The following is a 20,305-nucleotide window of genomic DNA, read 5'->3' on the forward strand; positions in this document are numbered from 1 at the left end:
CAACAAGCAGAATTTTTGGAATAATTCATTTCTTTATCAACGAAAAGGTCAAGGATGTTATACGATATCCCCCGAATGGTCTATAAATTGGGATTACAAAGATCAAGCTTGGTTGGTGTTGTGTGGGTAACTCGCGCGAATATCTCGGGATGTTAATCCTGAAATCCGCGACACATTAGTTTCTCTCTCTCTAAGGTTTAACTGTAGCTTAGCAACTCGTGAATTATGCGATAAATATACGTTTATCTCTTACAAGTTCTACCAATTATTTAACAAATTTGTTTACATATCGTAAGTTTTAAAAAATTGAATACGAAAGCACATAAAAGTTTGAAAAATCGCATATATATATTTACAATTAGATATTTTTTTAACGTGTTTTTTAGAAGAGTATTTTAAGAATTAAAAAAGACTTTAGGGGAAGATTTTGCAAACCGATACATTTTGATTGCGACAAGAAGTCGACAAGAAATAACGACGCAAAGTATCTGAATATTAGCTGATTTGCAGTTGATTTCCTCTCTCGAATCCCTTTCCCACCCCCGAACAACCACAGATTCCTGGTTATTTCGCGATAGCATCGATTTTCCATTTCTTTCGCTTCCGGAAAAGGAGTCACGTCGTTATTACATAATCATTATCATATCGTTTACATCAATATAAGCGTGATCGATATTTATCGTTGTAGCATGTGTAGGGAATGTTTCGAATTTTTCGCATATATTCTTTGCATATTTTTATCCACGAATTCCTTAGATCTCTGAATTTTCTCTCGGAACAAAGATTTGGTTAGATCTTTTTCCGAAATATTTTTCTACAACAAATATTTTAATATTTTATTTTTAATATTTTTTAAATGTTTGAATAAACTATATAATAACTTATTTAATTAATATATTTATTATAACAATTAAATCAACACAATTTGATAACGAATTGCAATAATGATATTAATAATCGAATTAATAGTGTCTTTACGCAGCTATTATGGCTCACGTGGATTGAAATTTTATTAAAATAATTACGCGAATATCACGAGACTGAAAAATATATCATTATGACTGACGAGATGTTCCATTACCGCGATATTTATCGGTCTCAGTTTCAATATTTCGTTGCGAAAGGAAAGCAAATGTATGGAAAGTGCATTTGAGAAGAAAAACACGAGGTATATTACGCGCATATTTTTCATTTCTATCGGATTTTTTCCGTTTTTCCTCGCTTTTTGTTTTTTTTAAAGTCGATTTTACAAAGGTGCTCTCGCTTCGAACACAGCTGGCTTCGGTCTCTAATTACTTCGTTCTCTTTCCGACGATATTCTGTTTATTCCAGAGGGTGGAGAAGGTCTGTCTGGCATATAAAAGCGTCCGCGAGCAACAACAAGAAGGGACGATGCAAATATACAAATGCACGAATGGGAGAAGCGGATATTTCTCGCTCGCGGTATTGAAAAATTGAGTGTTCCGGCGCAAAGCTTGGGAAGGTGATCATTCCTTTGTTCCCCCCTCTCCCTCCCCCATTATCTCTCTCTCTCTCTCTCTCTCTTTCTCCCTCTGGCGAGGATTTGGGGTCCATACATTTTCCATATATTTTTGATAGCTCTCTGTTCTCTTGGTCGAAAAGTCGCGTGAAAAATATTGACCGTGCTCGACCGGAAATACAATCCCGAATAAAATATACGATAGTATATCGTTAGAATAAAAGTGATGTACGAAATTTTTTTATCGCCTTTTGTTCAAGTTTCAGTAATAAAATCTATGTTGCATGTAATTAATTTACACTGAAAAAAAAGATTATATTAGTTATATTTTTAGAATGACTTGAAGAATTTAGAGAGAATTTATGCTAATTTAGGGGAGGGGGAGAATCAAAAAGTGCGTAATAGTTTTCATACTATTTGCATTTTGTACGAGGCTCCTGTTCCGCCCGTTGTGATGATGCCATTTAAATTTTCAATTTCCTTCTTTTGATCGGAAAACTAGTGAAAATGTAAACTAATGTTGCGGCGACAAGGTACTTGTTCGATTCGACCGGAATATATTAAATATGGCAAAATTTATCGTATTGCGATGCTGCACTCCTGTTTCCTTCGTCTCAGTATTCGAGAGATGTAAGATACATATAGTTACGTGTTTTATCGCTCGTTTCTCGTCGAATGTAGGTTACATCGCGATCCCAGACAAAAGCGAAAGCAAAAAGACTGAGCAAGAAAGAGCGATTCAAAAGGATACAGTATTTCTGTGCGTGATGCGCGATAGCAAGAGGAATTTACGATCGTAAATGCAAAATCATCGCTTCCCACAATTTATATGAAATACAAATCAACTCATCGAAAAGCACATCTTCGCAAAATGATTTTAATATATCCGCTAGAGAAAACAACTCGAAGATTGAATTCGCGCAAAAGAAAATTTTAAAGATTTGGGGCAATGGAGGAAAAATGTTACGTGAGAAAACGTTATTCGACATAGAATCCTATTTAAAATATCATCCAATTTTATATCTAAATTGTAAATTTGACGCTAAATATTTTCAACTAATAATTATTTTTTTAAATATTTCAATACTTTATTTTAAAAAAATAATAATTTGTTGAAAATATTTAGTCAAGTTTACAATTTTTTTCTCAAAGTGCATTATTCTTTTCCTTCTTTTTATATTATTTGTAATTGTTGAAAAAAAATTATTCGATAAAATTGTGGTATGAATATCATTGACGTTAATAAATATCGGATGAATGCAGTATCATAACTCAAAATATGTATGATAATATATCTGACGTTTTGTAAATGTTTATTCGCTAAACTGCGCGTTTCGCAAACATGGAAAAGTTACTGTAATTTCAAAGTTATAGTTTGTGTGCGAGAACTCGTGGTCGATAGAGAGGGATTAAATTTAACTCTCCCTTTCTCGGCTGCTCTGGCTTCGAGAAGCATTCTCGATCCAAGTATCGAGAGCCCGTTGGCCATTTCCTCTCCTCTCGTCGTCGCAATCCACGCACGTTTCTAATATCCTGAAGCGTCGAAAAGCGATAAGGGATCATGTTTCTATAAATATTTCTCAACTATTGATTTTCCCGCCAATATTATATTCTGTAGAGAGTTGCATTAGATGCCCTTTGGTTTTCTTGTCCCGGTCTTTAGCAAGAGTCCCGCAAAGTCCCGTAATTGACTCGAAATTGAAGAACTTTCTTGCCTCCTTCGTTTCTTACTCTTGTTACTTAACGTTCGCTCTTAATCCATTGAAGAGAATTTTTTAACATAAAGCTCGAATATACAGTGTGTCGTGGAATCGCCTGTCAATGGACACATCGTGTTATTTTTATCAAAATATTGACTATAATCGGTGAAAGAATAACGAGATATCGATAGATTTCAAACTACCAATCACTGAAAATCAAAGCAAATTAAGCGAATTTTTATCGAATTGAGTCTCGCAGCCAAAAATAATTAACGAAACATCATTCGCGTTCAGTTTTCAGAAATGTAACAATGTGCTATGAGAATAATTAATTTGATCTTAATATATACAATTTCATTTGTATGCACACACATGCAGACAAATATACATATTTCTTAAAATAATATTTTATGCAATTATCTATTATTCGAGAAATACGACCTGTTATGTAATTATAAAGTTGGAATTAATTAAATTTAATTTAATTTAAAAATATCATTGTTGTGATATTTTAATATCTGTCAAGAAACTATGCTTGCTCCGAATAGGACGAGAAAACGGGCGATAAAATGCTATATATAGATGATTTATTTAAAAAGCCGTTTAAAAATTCGTTATGGACTATTGCTCGCGGCAATTCAATATAAATCCAGAACGTTCGTCATGCTAACAACGGATCGGTTATTAAAAAAATCTATTTTTAGTACGTGACTGACAAATTTGCTGAATTGGACAGTTTTTTATCTGAAACGATGGTCACATATCTCCCTCTCTATGTATAACGTGTTTAGTTTGCTCGACTGATGGAAATTGAGAGAGGTATTTACGGGTTATTTCTTCTGCGAATCACGATTCCTCTAATAAAATTTTCTATAATTTTCATATTCTTTTTAAGATTAACCTCTTCTTTAATAAGATATTTTTTTTATTTAATACTGATGTCGCGATAATACCGTATAATGCAGATTCAGTATCCGTTTATTTCCGGACACCTTGTAAGTAGAAATCCATCGCGAATTCTGTGGGGATAATGGATCGTCTGAAATAGTTCTACACTGAGATGAAATTCTACGAAGCGCGATCCTTCCGTTTAGATGTAAGGAAAATCGATTGTTTGTGGTGGTATCGCGTGGGTAAACTTCATTAGGGTGTTTCTCGATACGAGATATTTCAGCCGATAATAATTCTTCGGTGGAGAATGATGCCTCAAGTTATGACGTAGACTTAAAAAAAATCGTCAGAGATCGTACACGCGAAAACACAAAAGGTCTACGAGGATTAACGATTATCGTTGAGTTTATCGGTATGATTTATCGATTATGACGGCGTAAGAATCCACAAAACAATCACATTGCAGCGTTCATGATAAATACGAAAAATATTCAAAATTATTTTCACGTACATCTGTCATCCTAAAAATTATTAAATTCACTTTAGACCGGCTATATAATTCACGACAGAGCGAATTTTATTTATAAATCTACGCACCGTGTATGATAAAAAACATTTGCACACATACATATATATAGGATGCGTATATCATAATAAATCAAAATACACCCGGTGCATGAAATCAGAAATGGAATTCAGTTCTGAATCCTGTCGCGAATTATGGATCATGTAATAAAACGAGGGCTTTAGCGTAATCAATATTTTAACCGATCCGATTATTCCGAATTTTTCTTTTCTTTCTTTCTTTTTTTTCGACACTTTTCCCCGACAAAATCACAAAGAAGCTCTGTCTTGCACCCGGCTAAAAGGTCAAAGGTTAGTAGTGCACTGTTAATACTTTGCGCGTAATTAAGTGGCTATTAAGTGGGTGGTACGGTTTGACTCACCTAATCCAGTTTTATCGCTCGCCCCCTCGCTTCATCCCTGCTTCACCTTCACGATGACATTCGCGCATGGACATGGACAACGTCGGTTGAACTGGTTAACTTTCCGCGAAAATTTATTCCACCGCCGATAATAAACTAACCGCCCTCAAGTGAAATCAATGCAATTAAAGTGACATGGAGCGATAAAAGCGAAAAGCGGTACTTGATTTTCGCGACATTCGTCCGGTTAAATTCGCGCCGCAAATCATTGATCGTCTCTCTTGACGGTCCGACCCGCCAAATGCGAATTATTTCTCGCTGCGAGACGATAAATCGAACGATTAAATCTCACGCTGACCCGGCCTATTCCGACCAAAACGCGCCGGAACGGAAATTGAAGGGGTTTTACAAAATGCTTTACGAACGGAAGGCGGGTTGAATCGCGAAATTTCGTGATTGCCCTCGTAGACGGTGTAATTAAAACTTGTTTGTCGACTCTTGTGAGAGTTATCGCGGAAAATCGATAACAAGGGAGATGATAAAATCAAACAGTATCCATATATGTATTCTTGACTCGTAAAAAGACGAAATGTAGATTAGAAATTAAGATGGAGGTAAAACGCGATATTATTATTATTATTACATCATTCTTAGAACTTTTGGAAAGGCTATTTCATCCGCGAGATAATTCTCGAGGCGACAATGTCTATTGTCATCGCTCTATTGTGAATGTCAAATGTTCTCTGGAGCGATTGATCTTTGGAAGGAGAATTGAAGGCAAAGAAGCAAAGTCCTACGACGTTTTGCATTAGGACAATGCATCCTGCGCAGTTTTCGACTTCTCCCCTTGGAAAAACACTCGAGTGCTTCCGCAACTTAGCTGTACTCTACAGACTGCTGACCTTCTATCGCCGAAAGGCAAGCTCTTTCCTCCTCGTAAAACCGAAGAATCGTCCCCCGAAAGGACATTATTTTGTGGCGATCGATAACATCCAGAGTGACGTAACTGAATCCACCGAAGAAGAAAACTTGCGGTTGTGCTTCCGCAAGAGTGTGGAGGGAGTTTAGAAGGAATCTATTTTCGGAAGAGACAACCGTAATCGCCGTAAGTTTGGAAAATGGCGAAAATCGAGAAATATAGTCGGGAAAATAGATATCCCATCTCTTTTTTTCCGGACGACGTAAGTTTCATAAATCCTAGAGAGTACTTGACAAATTATAAAAGAAGATCTATAGATACCCCCTGGACAATAATAATTTTTATTTTAACAATCTTCACACTTGGTTGCAGAGAAGCAACAAATTTTGATCCCAAATTTTGAAACACCCGGTACATACGATAAATACCTGGTCTCACGCTTTAACGCGTGACGGAATTAGATTCGACATTTGTTTAACTTTCGATTCGATTCGTGGTTTAGGTTGCGAGCTTGGGCGGTCCTCAATTAGCAGGAAGCTCAGGCGCGACGTGATGTACGCACCGATGTTGCATTTGCGTTTCCCGATTCCGGGTTTCCGGTAGATATGCTTCCTCGTTTCCCGACCTATAGTTGCCGCCATTAAAAGATTGCCGAGGCAGAGAATACACAATTTCAACGCGTAATCCGAATGTCGCCAGCGAGACATTGTCGCTCACGTTTACAAATTTGTAATCTTTGCACTCTCTTTCTTTGGTAAAGCAAAAAGATAAATATGTATAAAAGAACAATATAAAATATTATAAAATAAAAATATAAAATATAAATTAAAAATACAAATTACTAAAAAATAAAATTTAAATATAAATATAAAGTAAATTAATAAATAACGTTTATTTTTATAATAAATATGAAAACAAACTGTATGTATTTTTATATAAATGTATGTATGTATGTGACATGATACAAATAGCATATATATTATCGCAGCATAAATATAATTCATATACAACGTGAAATTATACTAATTTCGCCCAAAATCCTTTGATAAACTCACAACAAATTTTTTATTAAAAATAAATTTTATTAAAAAATCAAAAACCTTCTCTTTTGCGCTTCTTTAATTTTCTCGGTGTTAAATATCCTTATTAATATTACCGTATGCGAAATATGCTGCAAGGGCAAAGAGTCGCTCAGTGCAAAAAGCCGTCAGTTTTCATTTTTTCCGCCGGCGCAACATTAATGTAATACCTCTTCTCAGCGTCTGGTCGACGCTTTTCAAAGGCGACCGTAGCAACCGTAAGGGATTTTGTTGCGAGATAAAAAGCGAAAAATAACGGCCACCGTCGCGCTAAGTAAGCTTGACCGCTCTACTCCCAACGTATGGCTTTAAAGTTTTCTCCAACTGAACTCCAGCCACCCCGATCGACTTTCGATAGCGATGGGGGATAACAAAGTGAAATCTCGATCGATTATGGTGATCGGGCTCACTTAACGAGAGTCTCATCTATGTGATAATGAACGTTAGAAACAAAACGAAGCAGCACTTAGTCAAGAATGAAATGAACCAAGAAACCCATCCGTTAACATTTTGTGTGTGTGTATGTCATGCGATATAAAATTTTTTTTTCAACGAAAATCGAATATTCGACACGTAAAATATTGAAAAGAGCACGTCAGAAAATAGCATACTCGGTGTTGCGAGATAAAAATTCTCGATGAAATTTCAGATAAACATTGCAAAGAATAACGGATTCTGGAAATGCACGAGCATGAAAACTATAAATTCGCTCCTTACATTGCGTTATTACTATCAAAATAATAATAATTGTTTATTATTTTCCAGTTTGTCTCTTGAGTTTACTCGGTGATTTTCCAATCCGCAGCATGGGACGATGCCATTATTATTATTATTATTGTTATTATTACTACTACAATAATATCTATCAGCGTATGTGAAATGTGTTACCTAATTCTATATCGCTACGCGATGAATATCAATTGCGTCATCGCAATTGATGTTGAATGATGGATTCTGGAATCAAATTTTGCGCGAACAAATATTATGATCGCGAATATATACCTTTGTCAGAAAATTTCGGCCCGATTTCTTCCCACGCTTTTCGTTTCTCCGCTTTTCTGATCATCTGTTGTATTTTCGAGCCATTATTGTTACCGTTGATTACGTAATTTTGGATGAAAGGGATGCTACGCGTTTCCTATACCACGTCTATGTATAATGAGTATCTTTTGTCCGCGTCTGTTCCGCACGCGATGTGTCCGCTATTGTTCCGCAGTTTTCACGATTAAAGTTTAAATTGTTCGCGAGCTGGGCGGCGATGGATGGGCTTGATGGAAACGGAACGTTTGTGATTATACACGCGGAAGGTTCAGGTCAAATATTTGATGGGCATCGTAACTTTTGGCCGAATTCGTCGCGCGGTTGCAAAACGAAGATCGCTCCATGTTACTCTCGCTCCTTCCCTTTACCTTTCTCTCCGTTGTTGCATGTTGCAAATTACTGTTCAACAGAATTGGAAGTCCATCATGGAAATGTACTGTGGAGCTGGAATAATAACTCTACGCGATATTTCTGGAGAATTTCGGATTCGTACCTTTGTTGTTTGCATCAAGAATTTAATATAAAAAAATAAAATGTTACATTGCATATTATTATAGTAAAAAAAATAATTAAATATCTTCAGGGCGAAACATTTGGCGTATTTTTCTTAATTAATTCTTTTAAATTATTTATAACTACCTATTTGTCGATATATTTTATAGAACCATCTATCAAATTTCTTTTTTATTAAGAAAAAATAATATATTACATTCTTATAAATCTGCTTTTTCTTTTTAAATCGATATATCTCGGGATTCAATATCTTCTTCCGCAATTCCAATTTCGTTGAACAACAGTGCGCGTTGCAAGGATAATTCGAACGATTCGAGATGAATCGATAGCTTTCCTAGAAACTTAACCGAGACTCACCCTCCATCCCCACCGAGATCGATTCGTTCTCGTTAGCGCGTCAGTCAAGCAACGACGTCGATTATAATGATATCGGTTTAAAGATACCGGACGTCACTAAGGCACATCGAACTTTCATTAAACTTACGCGTCGACGGGGAAACGCGGCGTACAATTACGTAAAGTTGGAAAAAGGAAAATGTGATGTAATCCGGTACTCTCTTTTTCCCTCCCTCTCTCTCTCTTTCTTCCAATATTTCTGCTTCCCTATAAAGCAGTAAATTACAAGTCGTTCTAGATATTTATTCAGCGTATGCTATAATTTTGACTTTGTTTAGACATTGTTATTCAAATAATACCGGAAATGGATTTATAAGAAATATTACAGTCTTTTCCATGGATTAAGAGATTTCACGATTTTCTCCCTCTTGAAAAATAATATTTAAACAGATAAAAATGCTTAACATTCTGGCGTTTTATCCGAGCTATAATTTTTTGGATAATTTAAAAAAATATATATAATCGCGCTTTTAATGATTATCTAATCGAATTGTCAATTTCTATAGGGTGTTTTACTTTAACATTTGATGCGTTTTGCCTTTTTCCAAAATTATAATTTCGCGGTATTCAGATGCAGAGTAACTCTCGATGCATAGGTTGCTTGCATCGATCCATTAGTATATAATTGAATTCAGGCAAGATGTGCGTTTTTCGAAATATGTCGAACAATATTTTTCAAGTGCTAGAGATACGTCATAAACATCGATCCGGTTCAAGATCTCTCTTTCTTTCTATTTTTATTTATCTCTCTTTCTCTTTCTCAATCTCAGATTCAATCGAAACTCCGATCTGCTAATGAACATTCTATACAGCTCATTGGTATCCTCTGTTGTTAAATTGTCAATGAGAACGCCAATATAACCCTCAGTTCGGCTTATCTGAAGCGGTGGTTTCTTAAATACCTAAATATACATATAAACGCGATTTTATTTAAAACATATTTAAAAGCATTTCTATGTATCAGATCTTCTCAATCGGCAATAATCGGGAAATAATAAAACACGAAAATCATTTATAGATATAAAAGATTATAAATTACTTCTCTCTCTGAATAAGTTCAAACTTTTTTAAGGATTCACAATTAACTTAAAAAATACGATAATCTATACTAAACTTTCTCTTTACATGGGGAATTTTTCTAATTGATGCGTCAATCGCCTTAGGTATTAACACCCGCAACGACTTATTTTGCGCGGCAGCCTCTTCATAACCGGTGGTGCCGTTTATTTGTCCAGCAAAAAATAGGCTCGAAATCTTTCTAGTCTCCAACTGAGGGGGTTAATTCTCTAGGATCTACATAATCGTACTCAACATCACAACCAGATTTCGCTAATGCAAATGCAAATGCAAAGCTTTAACATGATTGCACACATAGATATATAATAATAATTATTTAACATAATATAAAAATTAATTTAAAATGTTGTATATGACAAATAAACGCTAAATATCCAGTTTGGATCTTTCCCAAAATCTGAGAAAAATCGTCAATATGAAATTTACGCACGAATAATCGAAATGAATTTTGCATAGTCTTTAAATTACTGAACATTTAAGATATATAAACTCAAAATTAAGAGGATTAAATATACATAGACGAACGTTTTTCAATCCTGGAAATTAATATTTATACAGTTAACGAATTCCACTTGTTTTTCTTCTGGCAGGGTGCACGATAATCCACTCGGATAAATTAACGGCGAGTTCAAACCTTCTGGCTTCAACCACATTTGATACCTAGGCATTTGGAATCGCAGAATCTTACTCTCTATGCTCGGGCAATATCGTGGACCGGTTATCTCCTCCGTAACGTGTAAGTTACAGTGCATATTGTCCGTTATAATTTTTGCCACATCCTCATTCGTATATGTTTAGATATGTTGGTACTTGTTTCTCAGGCGGTAATCACATATAATCATTCATAAACGAAAACGACATCGGAGAATCATTCGATAGATATTTTATACACTTAATAAAGTCAATGCTATCTTTCTCCAACCTTGGTAGTGTCTCTAATAATATGTGTAACCTAATTAATATATCATTACAATTAAAAGTTGTAATGTTATAATAACTTTAATAACTTTAATAACTTTGATTAATGAATGAATATGAATATATAAATTTAATATAAATTAGAGCACAAAATAAGAAATATGTCTATTGATTGGATTGTATGTTATATCAATTAATAAAAAAGAAATATACTGTATGCATAAAATGTAACTCTCTTTTACCAGTTTTTAATCTTCCTATCTGAAATCCAAGTCAAGTACGTGCCAAACCGATACTAGGCTCATCATTTAATCTACCTGCAGGTCACTTCTTCCATTCAATATTTATTTAGTCTCTTTAGAAAGTTCCTGTGGGTGATAACTACTACATCATCAAATATTTTTGTTCTATTTCTTCTACAAAATAATATAATATAATATTTCTGGATAATATATAAAATTAATACTAATAATATTAATTAATACTAATAATAAAAATATATACATTTTTAAATTTATATTATACTTTTGGAAAAATAGATAGATGTAATATGTTAAACTCAATATTAAATAAATGCAATAAAATCAAATTATTTTAAAATTAAATGTAGTTGAAATTAGTTAAAATACTTTTATTCTTTATATTGTGTCTTTTCTTTTAGGAGGATTTCCATTTTATTTTATTATAAAGTGAAACGTACTGAGAATTATTCCACTGCAGGATAGAAGATTAGCGACAGAAAATATTGCTGGCTAAAATTAAATCTTCCACAGAGGATTCATAAATGTTTAAGCCAAACATATTGAAAAATTCCGCTTTAAGTTCTTTCGTTCAAGTTATATCATATCAGTTATAAGGCTTCTCATTTGTCACCGATATTGAATTCCAGTCGCACATAAACGTGCAATATTCCATTGACAGACCATCAGCTGTTGAGTAAGAGAGAGTGGGAGAAGGTTTGGAATGCGATCTCCTTCGGTTCCTTCCGGGTAGATTTGGTTCGATTATGTACTCGTGATTGGTGTTCCGAGTCGCGCCGAAATTATTGGCTGGCTATGTATCTTATATGTCTATGCGCACATATGATGGACGACGTGACGTCACGATCGATATATCAGGTGTTTTGATTACCACCTTCGCCTTTTAACTTTGGAATACACTTGACATCTGTTTGTTTCGCTCTGTTTGCAATCTTTTTTTCTGCATTCTCCACTTTAAAACAAATTTATATTTGCTATCAGGAACGGCAGAAAGGAAGCAAAATACAAAGAATCTAAATAAAACAGTTTTATCTAAAAAAGAAAAAATATTAATGCAAACATATAACCCGAATATTAGAATAAATTAAAAGTGCGACTCGACTCTTGTGATATTAATGTGATTTTATCTTTCTTTTCTTCTTTCTTGTTCTGTTGAAACAATATTATTATAATTTTTTATCCTCCGTTCTACAAATTTTAGATGACATTTTATATGTTGAATTATAACATTGCAAAGAATTGAAACATTTTTAATGTGTTATAAACATTATTAATAACACATATATGATATGGTAAATGTAATTATTAATTTATTTTAGACACAAATATATAAAAATATCATATTTTATTGATGACAGAAATAATTTCAATGATAAAATGATAAACAAGAGTTATCATCACATTACACAATACATACAATGTGAATTAAAATTACATTATGACACTTATATCCAAAATTGAAAGAAAGTATATAAATATATATAAACATTTTTTTCTGAAATCTCAGTAAAAAACCATTAGTTATCATCAATGTTAATGTTTAAAATATTAACAATATTAATATTTAAAAGCATTAATGTTTGAAGTATAAATCATACAAATCAGTTAAACCATGTTTTTCGTACAAATGAAATTTTAGAAAACCAAACGACTTATTATTTGTTCCTCAATTTGAAATGTCTTGATAGAAGTCTTTAATAGAATTTTAGTTGAAAATTGAATTACCAAGCTAACAATAAGTCGTGAAACAATAAGTCGTGGAGTTTGAGAAGTTTAAAATCTTTCAGTGACTTGTCCTCGCTAAAGAGAAAATGATTCCAAGTTTTACATAAAGCAACGTAATAAATCCAATTCTTTTCACCAATTACGAGATATATCTACAAGCTTTCTTTCTTATACATTGTTTAAAAATTATTTTATTCAATATTGATATGTCCGGTAATAACTGTATCATCTCTTGTGCATAGGTGGAGCGTGTTAAATTGAATAGAAAAGTCCTGTTTGCCATTTTCGATGATTATTATCAGACACTCCTTATATATATATATGTAATAATAAATGTATTTTATATATATATATATATATATATATATATATATATATGATGGTATATATAATATATAATTTATATAATATATATATGTAGAGTATGATACACATATTATGTAGTATTATATAGTACAATACATGTATGTGTGTGTGTGTATACATATATATACACATAATCTCGAATATATATAATAAAATTTTAGTTGGAAGTTGAATTACCAAGCAATAAGTCGTAAAGTTTGAGAAGCTTGTAATCTTTCAGTTATCTGTCTTTGCTAAAGAGAAAATGATTCCAAGTTTTACATAAAGCAACGTAACATATCCAGTTCTTTCCTCCAATTAAAACGAGATATATTGACAAGCTTTTTCTCTTATACAACATTATTTAAAAGTTGCTTTATTCAAATTATAAAATAATTGTTTTCTTCAATATTAATATATACAAGGTGTGTCCAATAATAACCGTATCACCTCTCGTGTACAGGTGGAACGTGTTAAATTGAATGGAAAAGTCCTGTACCATTTAGCGATTTGCGATAGTTATTACCGAACACTTTATATATAAATACGCCTTATACATATAGTATATACGTAATCGAATATACATAATTGTGTACACAATTATTTCGTCATAAAATGCTATTGATGATCGATTAGAAGCATCTGTTATTAACGCCTAATTATTTGATTGGACACGCAGATACAAATGACTCAAACATCACCTTCTGATTCTCTGTTTGCGGCGGGAACAGTAAGAGCGCATTAGCGGCTTGACTGCTAGATGACTTATCACTGTCGAGATTTTCCCTGCTAAAAGCTCTCGCAAATATATCCTTCTCATTCCATTTTAAAGTCACCCATGCCGCTCTAGGACGCGAATGTAAGATATACCGATCGTGTATCTGCAATATGATTTATAATAACATTATAACTATACGCGCACATATCTCCTTTCATTTCAAATTTCGAATCTTACGCGAGCTGGAATTTTGCAAGGCATCCCGATGCGGTGCAACTTGTTCAAAATAGGTAAGAGGAACAGATGCGCGGAAACGGAAGCAGACACCGGATTTTTAGGTAGACATACAAGATACTTCAGTTTGTCGTCAAACTTGCATGTTGCGAACGTTGTCGACTTTCCAGGTTTCAGAAATACGTTTCCTGAAAAAATATGTATATAATGTACAGGGTGTGACGAAATTCGAGGATAATAAAATTGCAGCATGAAAGTTTGAAACATTAAATTTGATATTTTTTATTCCAAGAAATAGTTTTTAAATCATACAGATTAATTTTATGCTAAATTGTCATTTATATTTGTGAGTTTAAATTTTTATATCTTAAAAATTGCTACTTGTGTGAAACTGATAAATATTTTATATTTAATAATTTATTTATTTATTTATATTTATTTATTTATTTATTTATTTAATTTAAACTTTTATACTCTAATTTTATCACTCTTCAAATTTTTGAGACATTTTTTATGTATAATTCTATATATCTCAAAGAGCCACGTCTTTTTGTATTTTTTGTTACTGCAATGTGTATTCAGAAATAAAAGTACCAAAATGTATAGTGGCGTCAAAGTCATTCTTTAAAATGGGCTTCAATAAATCATTATCGTTCGAGCAGCCTATTGTCACGAGTACGACAACTTGCTTTAAAGCGTCTTTGATTTTCATCTTTATAGGTAGTATACTGCGAAAATGTCAATTATTAATTTTTCATTTTGTTACATTAATCATAAAATAATAAAAATATTAATCTTTTGTACATTAAATCAAATATAATAAGAATGGCGAGAATTACGTAATAAATATCGATGTACTCACTCATCAGTCACAATTCCGAAATCCACTATCGAATTAAAACCTTGATCTTTTAATAGTGCGATTAGGCTTATTCTGTTGCTATCGTAAACATATCCCGGTCTTAAAGGCTCTCTAGGTTCTTCTAATAAATCTCCGATTGACAATATACCTATGGATACAGGTTTAACGACTCGAACTTCTTTACGACCCGTAGCCGCCAAAAGTCCTAATTCCGCTGGACCAATACGTGTGAATGGGCATATAATTAGTTTCCCTTTCCGTATATCGCTACCGATATCTCTTTAAAATATATAAAAAGCGTTCAGATGAAAAGGAAAACAATATTTAAAGAGATAAAAATTAAAAAATTATATAAGAAATTTAAAAAAATAGTATTTCGAAAAGAATATATATACATATATATAGAAAAATATTGAATTTTTTTCGTACTTAATATTCTGCCCGAATTCCGGTTTAATCTTTATCAGAATGAAATTGTCCGCGTGATCATTTATTATTCGCTTTACATCCTTAAGTGGCACAACCGCTGTTGCTTCTGGAATCAGATACAGAAATAATAGTTAATTCTTTACTGCAAATAGAGAGAAGCGTTAATTTGTAATTAAGTTAGTTTGTAATTAAATTTCACCGTCAGGAACACGCGCTCCGCTCTTCACATACATGCATGTCCCAGGTGTGAGAGATACTGGATCGGACTGCAAAAAATTTTTCTTCAACTCTAGCCCATTGCTGTAAAATTTGTATAGTTTTTAACATCACAACTTACTGTAGTTCCGCTCAGTACTACCCTTCTGCCTTCACCATCACTTGTCAATACTGCGTATCCATGTTTAGTGGCACATCTAAATGCTGGCACATCGCAATCGGAATATACGTGGTCGGCCAATATTCTGCCATAAGCATCATCTGTCCTTATAAAATCACATAATGATTCGTGTCTACCGTACTTTACTTTTCGTTGTATTTTCAACAGTGCATCTTTTACAGTAATCATGGGATATCGTTCACAAATCATGTCTTCTAGTTTCTGTGAAGAAATTTAATTGTATATGCAATCTCGCATAATATTTCTTTTATCGTTTTTAATGTAACAAATAGCTCACCTCGTCCGCGACTTCAAGCAAAGAAGATTCCTCGTCTGGACTTGCGATGCTCAACTGTGAAGAGATTTAAAATTTCATTTATAATTTTATAAAATCTCTTATTATGTTTAATATAGAAAATAATTTACCTTCTCCATCATTGATATATCAGCCGATGATAGTGTCTTGACAAAGCAATCGCGATCATTAATTGTAAAAGAAATTGTAAAAAATTTAATTGTACATAATCTCATCAAAATTTTCTTATCATTTCTAATATAGGAAATATTAAAAATTGCCTACCTCAGTTTTAAATGTCTCAGACGAAGATGATTTCGCGCCAGTAGTGACTTCACTCGCAACATCCAACTGGGAAGGGATCTAATTATAATATTAAGATTGTATACATGCAATTTAATAATTATAATTATAAGATTGCATACATACAATCTTATATAAAATTTCTTTTTTTCTCTCGTTTAAAGTTTCTAATATAAAAATATTTTAGCTGTTTTACAGATAAATCTATAGGAAATGTCTCGTAATGTTTGGCGATTTGATCCAATTTTATCTAAAAAAATTTAAAATAATTAAAATTTCTTATTTCCTCTTATTTCTGTTATTCTAGAAAATAACTTTTCTGTAAATTTATCAAAATAAGATTGCTATAACGTTTTGCTTTACTCTCGTCTTCCATCTATAAAATGATCAAATTGTATGTATACACAAGTGTATATACAGGGTGACCCATTTTAACTTAGGCAGCCAAATAACTCGAAAAATAAGCAAGATAGAGAAAAATGTTTTAGACAAAAGTTGTATGGTTTCGAGGGGGCCATAAGATGGTATCATTGGTTTGACCTTGAAGAGTCATTTGAAGGTCACGTGAAGGTCACTTCAATTTTTTTAAAGGGAACATCCTATATATTTTTGTACATTCTTGTAGCTCATCTCGAGAGCTTTCCAAAACACTATAATTAAGTACCTTTTCGTTAAGTACTTTTTGAGTTATGAGGGTTGAAATAATTTCTTAATTTTACATAAACCGTAAAATATCTTGTAAAATATTCATTTTTCGATTACCTTACCTTAATAGTTTTATGTACAAAATAATGAGAGGAATCAATTGGTGTAAAGAAAACACATAGTTGTTTTTAAGAAAAAATATGGAATTGTTAATTGCAAATTACATATTTTTTCTTAAAAACAACTATGTGTTTTCTTTACACCAATTGATTCCTCTCATTATTTTGTACATAAAAGTATTAAGGTAAGATAATCGAAAAATGAATATTTTACAAGATATTTTACGGTTTATGTAAAATTAAGAAATTATTTCAAGCATCATAACTCAAAAAGTACTTAACGGAAAGGTACTTAATTATAGTGTTTTGGAAAGCTCTCGAAATAAGCTACAAGAATGTACAAAAATATATAGGGTATTCCATTTAAAAAAATTGAAGTGACCTTCACGTGACCTTCAAATGACTCTTCAAGGTCAAACCAATGATACCATCTTATGGCCCCCTCGAAACCATACAACTTTTGTCTAAAACATTTTTCTCTATCTTGCTTATTTTTCGAGTTATTTGGCTGCCTAAGTTAAAATGGGTCACCCTGTATATATATATATATATATATATATATATCAATTCTAAAATTTTTCGTTATATCATTATATCTAGATTTCATTATATCTAATATAGAAAATACCTTACCATTTTCATCAATTTGCCAGGAGAAAGAGAAGATTGGCGTTTCTTCTTATTCATGTCGTTTTCCTAAAAAAAGATTTAATTGCATATATGATTTCATAAAATCTTTTTCTCTCTCTTTCCTTCTGTCATTACTTTATTGTTTTTGATATGAAAGATACTTTACCTTCGTTATAGGTGGAGATAAAGGAGAAACAAATTCATACATGTCATCCGACATGTCAGTTTCCTATAAAGAGATATAATTGCATGTTTAATCGCTTTTCTCACATACAATCTTTCCCTCTCTTATTATTTTATTTTAATATATAAGTCTTACCTCGTCTGTATATGATTCTTTATGGGATTTGATCTCATCTTCCTCTACCTGTAAAAATATTTAATTGTATATAGAAAATTATTGCATTGTTTCTAAAGCAAAAAAAATCTTACCTGATCTGTATTATTTGAAGAAGATGTAGTAGCTTCATTTGAAGGTGTAGTAGCTTCATTTGAAGAAGATGTAGTAGCTCCATTTGAAGAAGATGTAGTAGCTTCATTTATATATATATACATTTTGAAGAAAAAATATGGAATTGTTAATTGCAAATTACATATTTTTTCTTCAAAACAACTATGTGTTTTCTTTACACCAATTGATTCCTCTCATTATTTTGTACGTAAAAGTATTAAGGTAAGATAATCGAAAAATGAATATTTTACTAGATATTTTACGGTTTATGTAGAATTAAGAAATTATTTCAAGTCTCATAACTCAAAAAGTACTTAACGAAAAGGTACTTAATTATAGTGTTTTGGAAAGCTCTCGATGTCAGCTACAAGAATGTGCAAAAATATATAGGGTATTCCATTTAAGAAATTTAAGGTGACCTTTATGTGACCTTCAAATGACTGTTCAAGGTCAAATCATTGTCACCATCTTATGGCCCCCTCGAAACCAAACAACTTTTGTCTGAAATATTTTTCTCTCCCGGGCTTGGTTTTCGAGATATTCGACTGGTCGGATTAAAATGAAACACCCTGTATATACACATATATATTTGTATGCTTGTGGTATGTGTTTTTGTTATACAATAAATAATTATAATAATTAAATTTTATTAATTTAGAAAATATATGATAAATACAGTCTATAGATTAGATGTATTTCTTAAATTATAATTTCATTCAAACACTTGCATTAAATGTAGAAAGTAATTTTAATACATTAGAAAAGTAAACAATATTATTATGCTATATAAAATTATAATAACAATCAAAGATATTTGATAAGATACATGGTTATATTTAATCTTCGCAGCGTACAAGTAATGAAAATATTTTATACGTAACGTATCTTTTCAAATAGGTTTTATAACATATTAGCACATATTTTTTTTTTACATGCATATAATATATGTTACATGGAAAATACACTTGTCACGTACATACCGGTCAAAGTTCCGCATTTTACTATTGCCGTTTCACTCATCTTCTTAATATCTCTTTATGATGCTGGCTAATATGATCAGGATTTTTATCGTTTCAATCGTACATGTGCTTGTTCTCAACCACCAAACTCGACGACTGACTTAACTTTGCTTAGCTATGAGAATAATATATCGATAGAAATTGTTTCGATGAGGAACTGTTTACATTTTTTCTTCTAAGCGTTCTTAATACACACGTCACACAAATAAAGGCAGAGATCACCTCGACTTTCGATTCCGAGTTTATATCACGCGAATATATATAATATTAAATCTGTCTGTCCTAATGTGAATTATTCGAGCGTCAGTTTTTATTAAATGCGACAATATAAGAAGAGAGAACGCGAATGCCATTAAATAATTCTTACCACTAATTATCAGCAAATATATTCATTAAATCTTCATTAAATATTCATTAAATAATGAATTCGTTTCTCTTGGAAATATTATAAACTGCGTAACATATTTTAAAAATGGAGAAATGTTAAGATTTTAACGATGACATTGAGCAATGGATTATTTTTAAAATTGTGTGGATTTCGCGCGCAAAGAAAAGAAAAGAAAAGCGAGTCTTTCTTCTCGCCACTCTCACGTCTTTCTACCTTTTCATGACATTTTGTTTGAAATATTTTCTGAATAGTGCTATCGCGAGAGTTTGTCCAAACTTACTCACTCTCACTCGTACGTTAATATATATTTATATTCGATCTATGCATACACGTTTAATATAAAATAGCTGATTACAGCTATTTTACGTCACAACAGCCATGTTTGATTCGCCTAAAATGCAAGGAATCTCGGAATTGGACCACAGTGTACCTGCGTCCAAAGTCGAGACATCCAGTGCTCTTGGCGTTATGCGCGTTATTTATAATATTGAAACGCTTGTGATAATTATTCACGCGATTACGCGATGGAGCATCGCAGATCGAAGGAACTCGATCGATGTGATCAT

General features: G+C 32.4%; 2 protein-coding genes across 9 annotated transcripts in view; one reads left to right on the plus strand and one right to left on the minus strand.

The window, feature by feature from the left end:
- Tpst (tyrosylprotein sulfotransferase) overlaps positions 1-20,305 on the plus strand; it is a 375,255-nt gene that overhangs the window by 87,221 nt on the left and 267,729 nt on the right. For 2 of the 7 annotated variants that reach the window (XM_083078154.1, XM_083078156.1), the window contains exon 3: positions 10,613-10,758. The exons of 3 other annotated variants lie outside the window; for them this stretch is intronic. The gene's annotated coding sequence lies outside the window, so the exon portion shown is untranslated. Of the gene's footprint in view, positions 1-10,612; positions 10,759-20,305 lie in introns of those variants that run through there. 2 more of the 7 variants (XM_083078151.1, XM_083078157.1) reach the window with 2 other exon arrangements.
- On the minus strand, positions 13,283-19,461 carry LOC145970552 (gephyrin-like). 2 transcript variants are annotated; one of them, XM_083097417.1, is made up of 15 exons: positions 19,313-19,461; positions 18,314-18,414; positions 18,201-18,248; positions 18,048-18,110; positions 17,885-17,947; positions 16,470-16,535; positions 16,316-16,351; positions 16,188-16,241; positions 15,851-16,111; positions 15,713-15,779; positions 15,514-15,619; positions 15,085-15,363; positions 14,817-14,950; positions 14,226-14,410; positions 13,283-14,151 (listed from the first exon to the last, which is right to left on the minus strand). In XM_083097417.1, exons 1-15 carry the CDS (start codon positions 19,350-19,352, stop codon positions 13,930-13,932), a joined length of 1,725 nt encoding a protein of 574 aa, XP_082953543.1. In that variant the 5' UTR covers positions 19,353-19,461; the 3' UTR covers positions 13,283-13,929. The 2 variants fall into 2 exon arrangements, with proteins under 2 accessions (XP_082953543.1, XP_082953535.1); XM_083097409.1 differs by having other exon boundaries at positions 13,284-14,151; positions 16,470-16,547.

Source organism: Camponotus vicinus, unplaced genomic scaffold (assembly GCF_025532165.1).
Source record: "Camponotus vicinus isolate PSW18456_S1 unplaced genomic scaffold, iyCamVici1.0 SCAF_1, whole genome shotgun sequence".
In the NCBI taxonomy this organism is placed as follows: Eukaryota; Metazoa; Arthropoda; class Insecta; order Hymenoptera; family Formicidae; genus Camponotus; species Camponotus vicinus.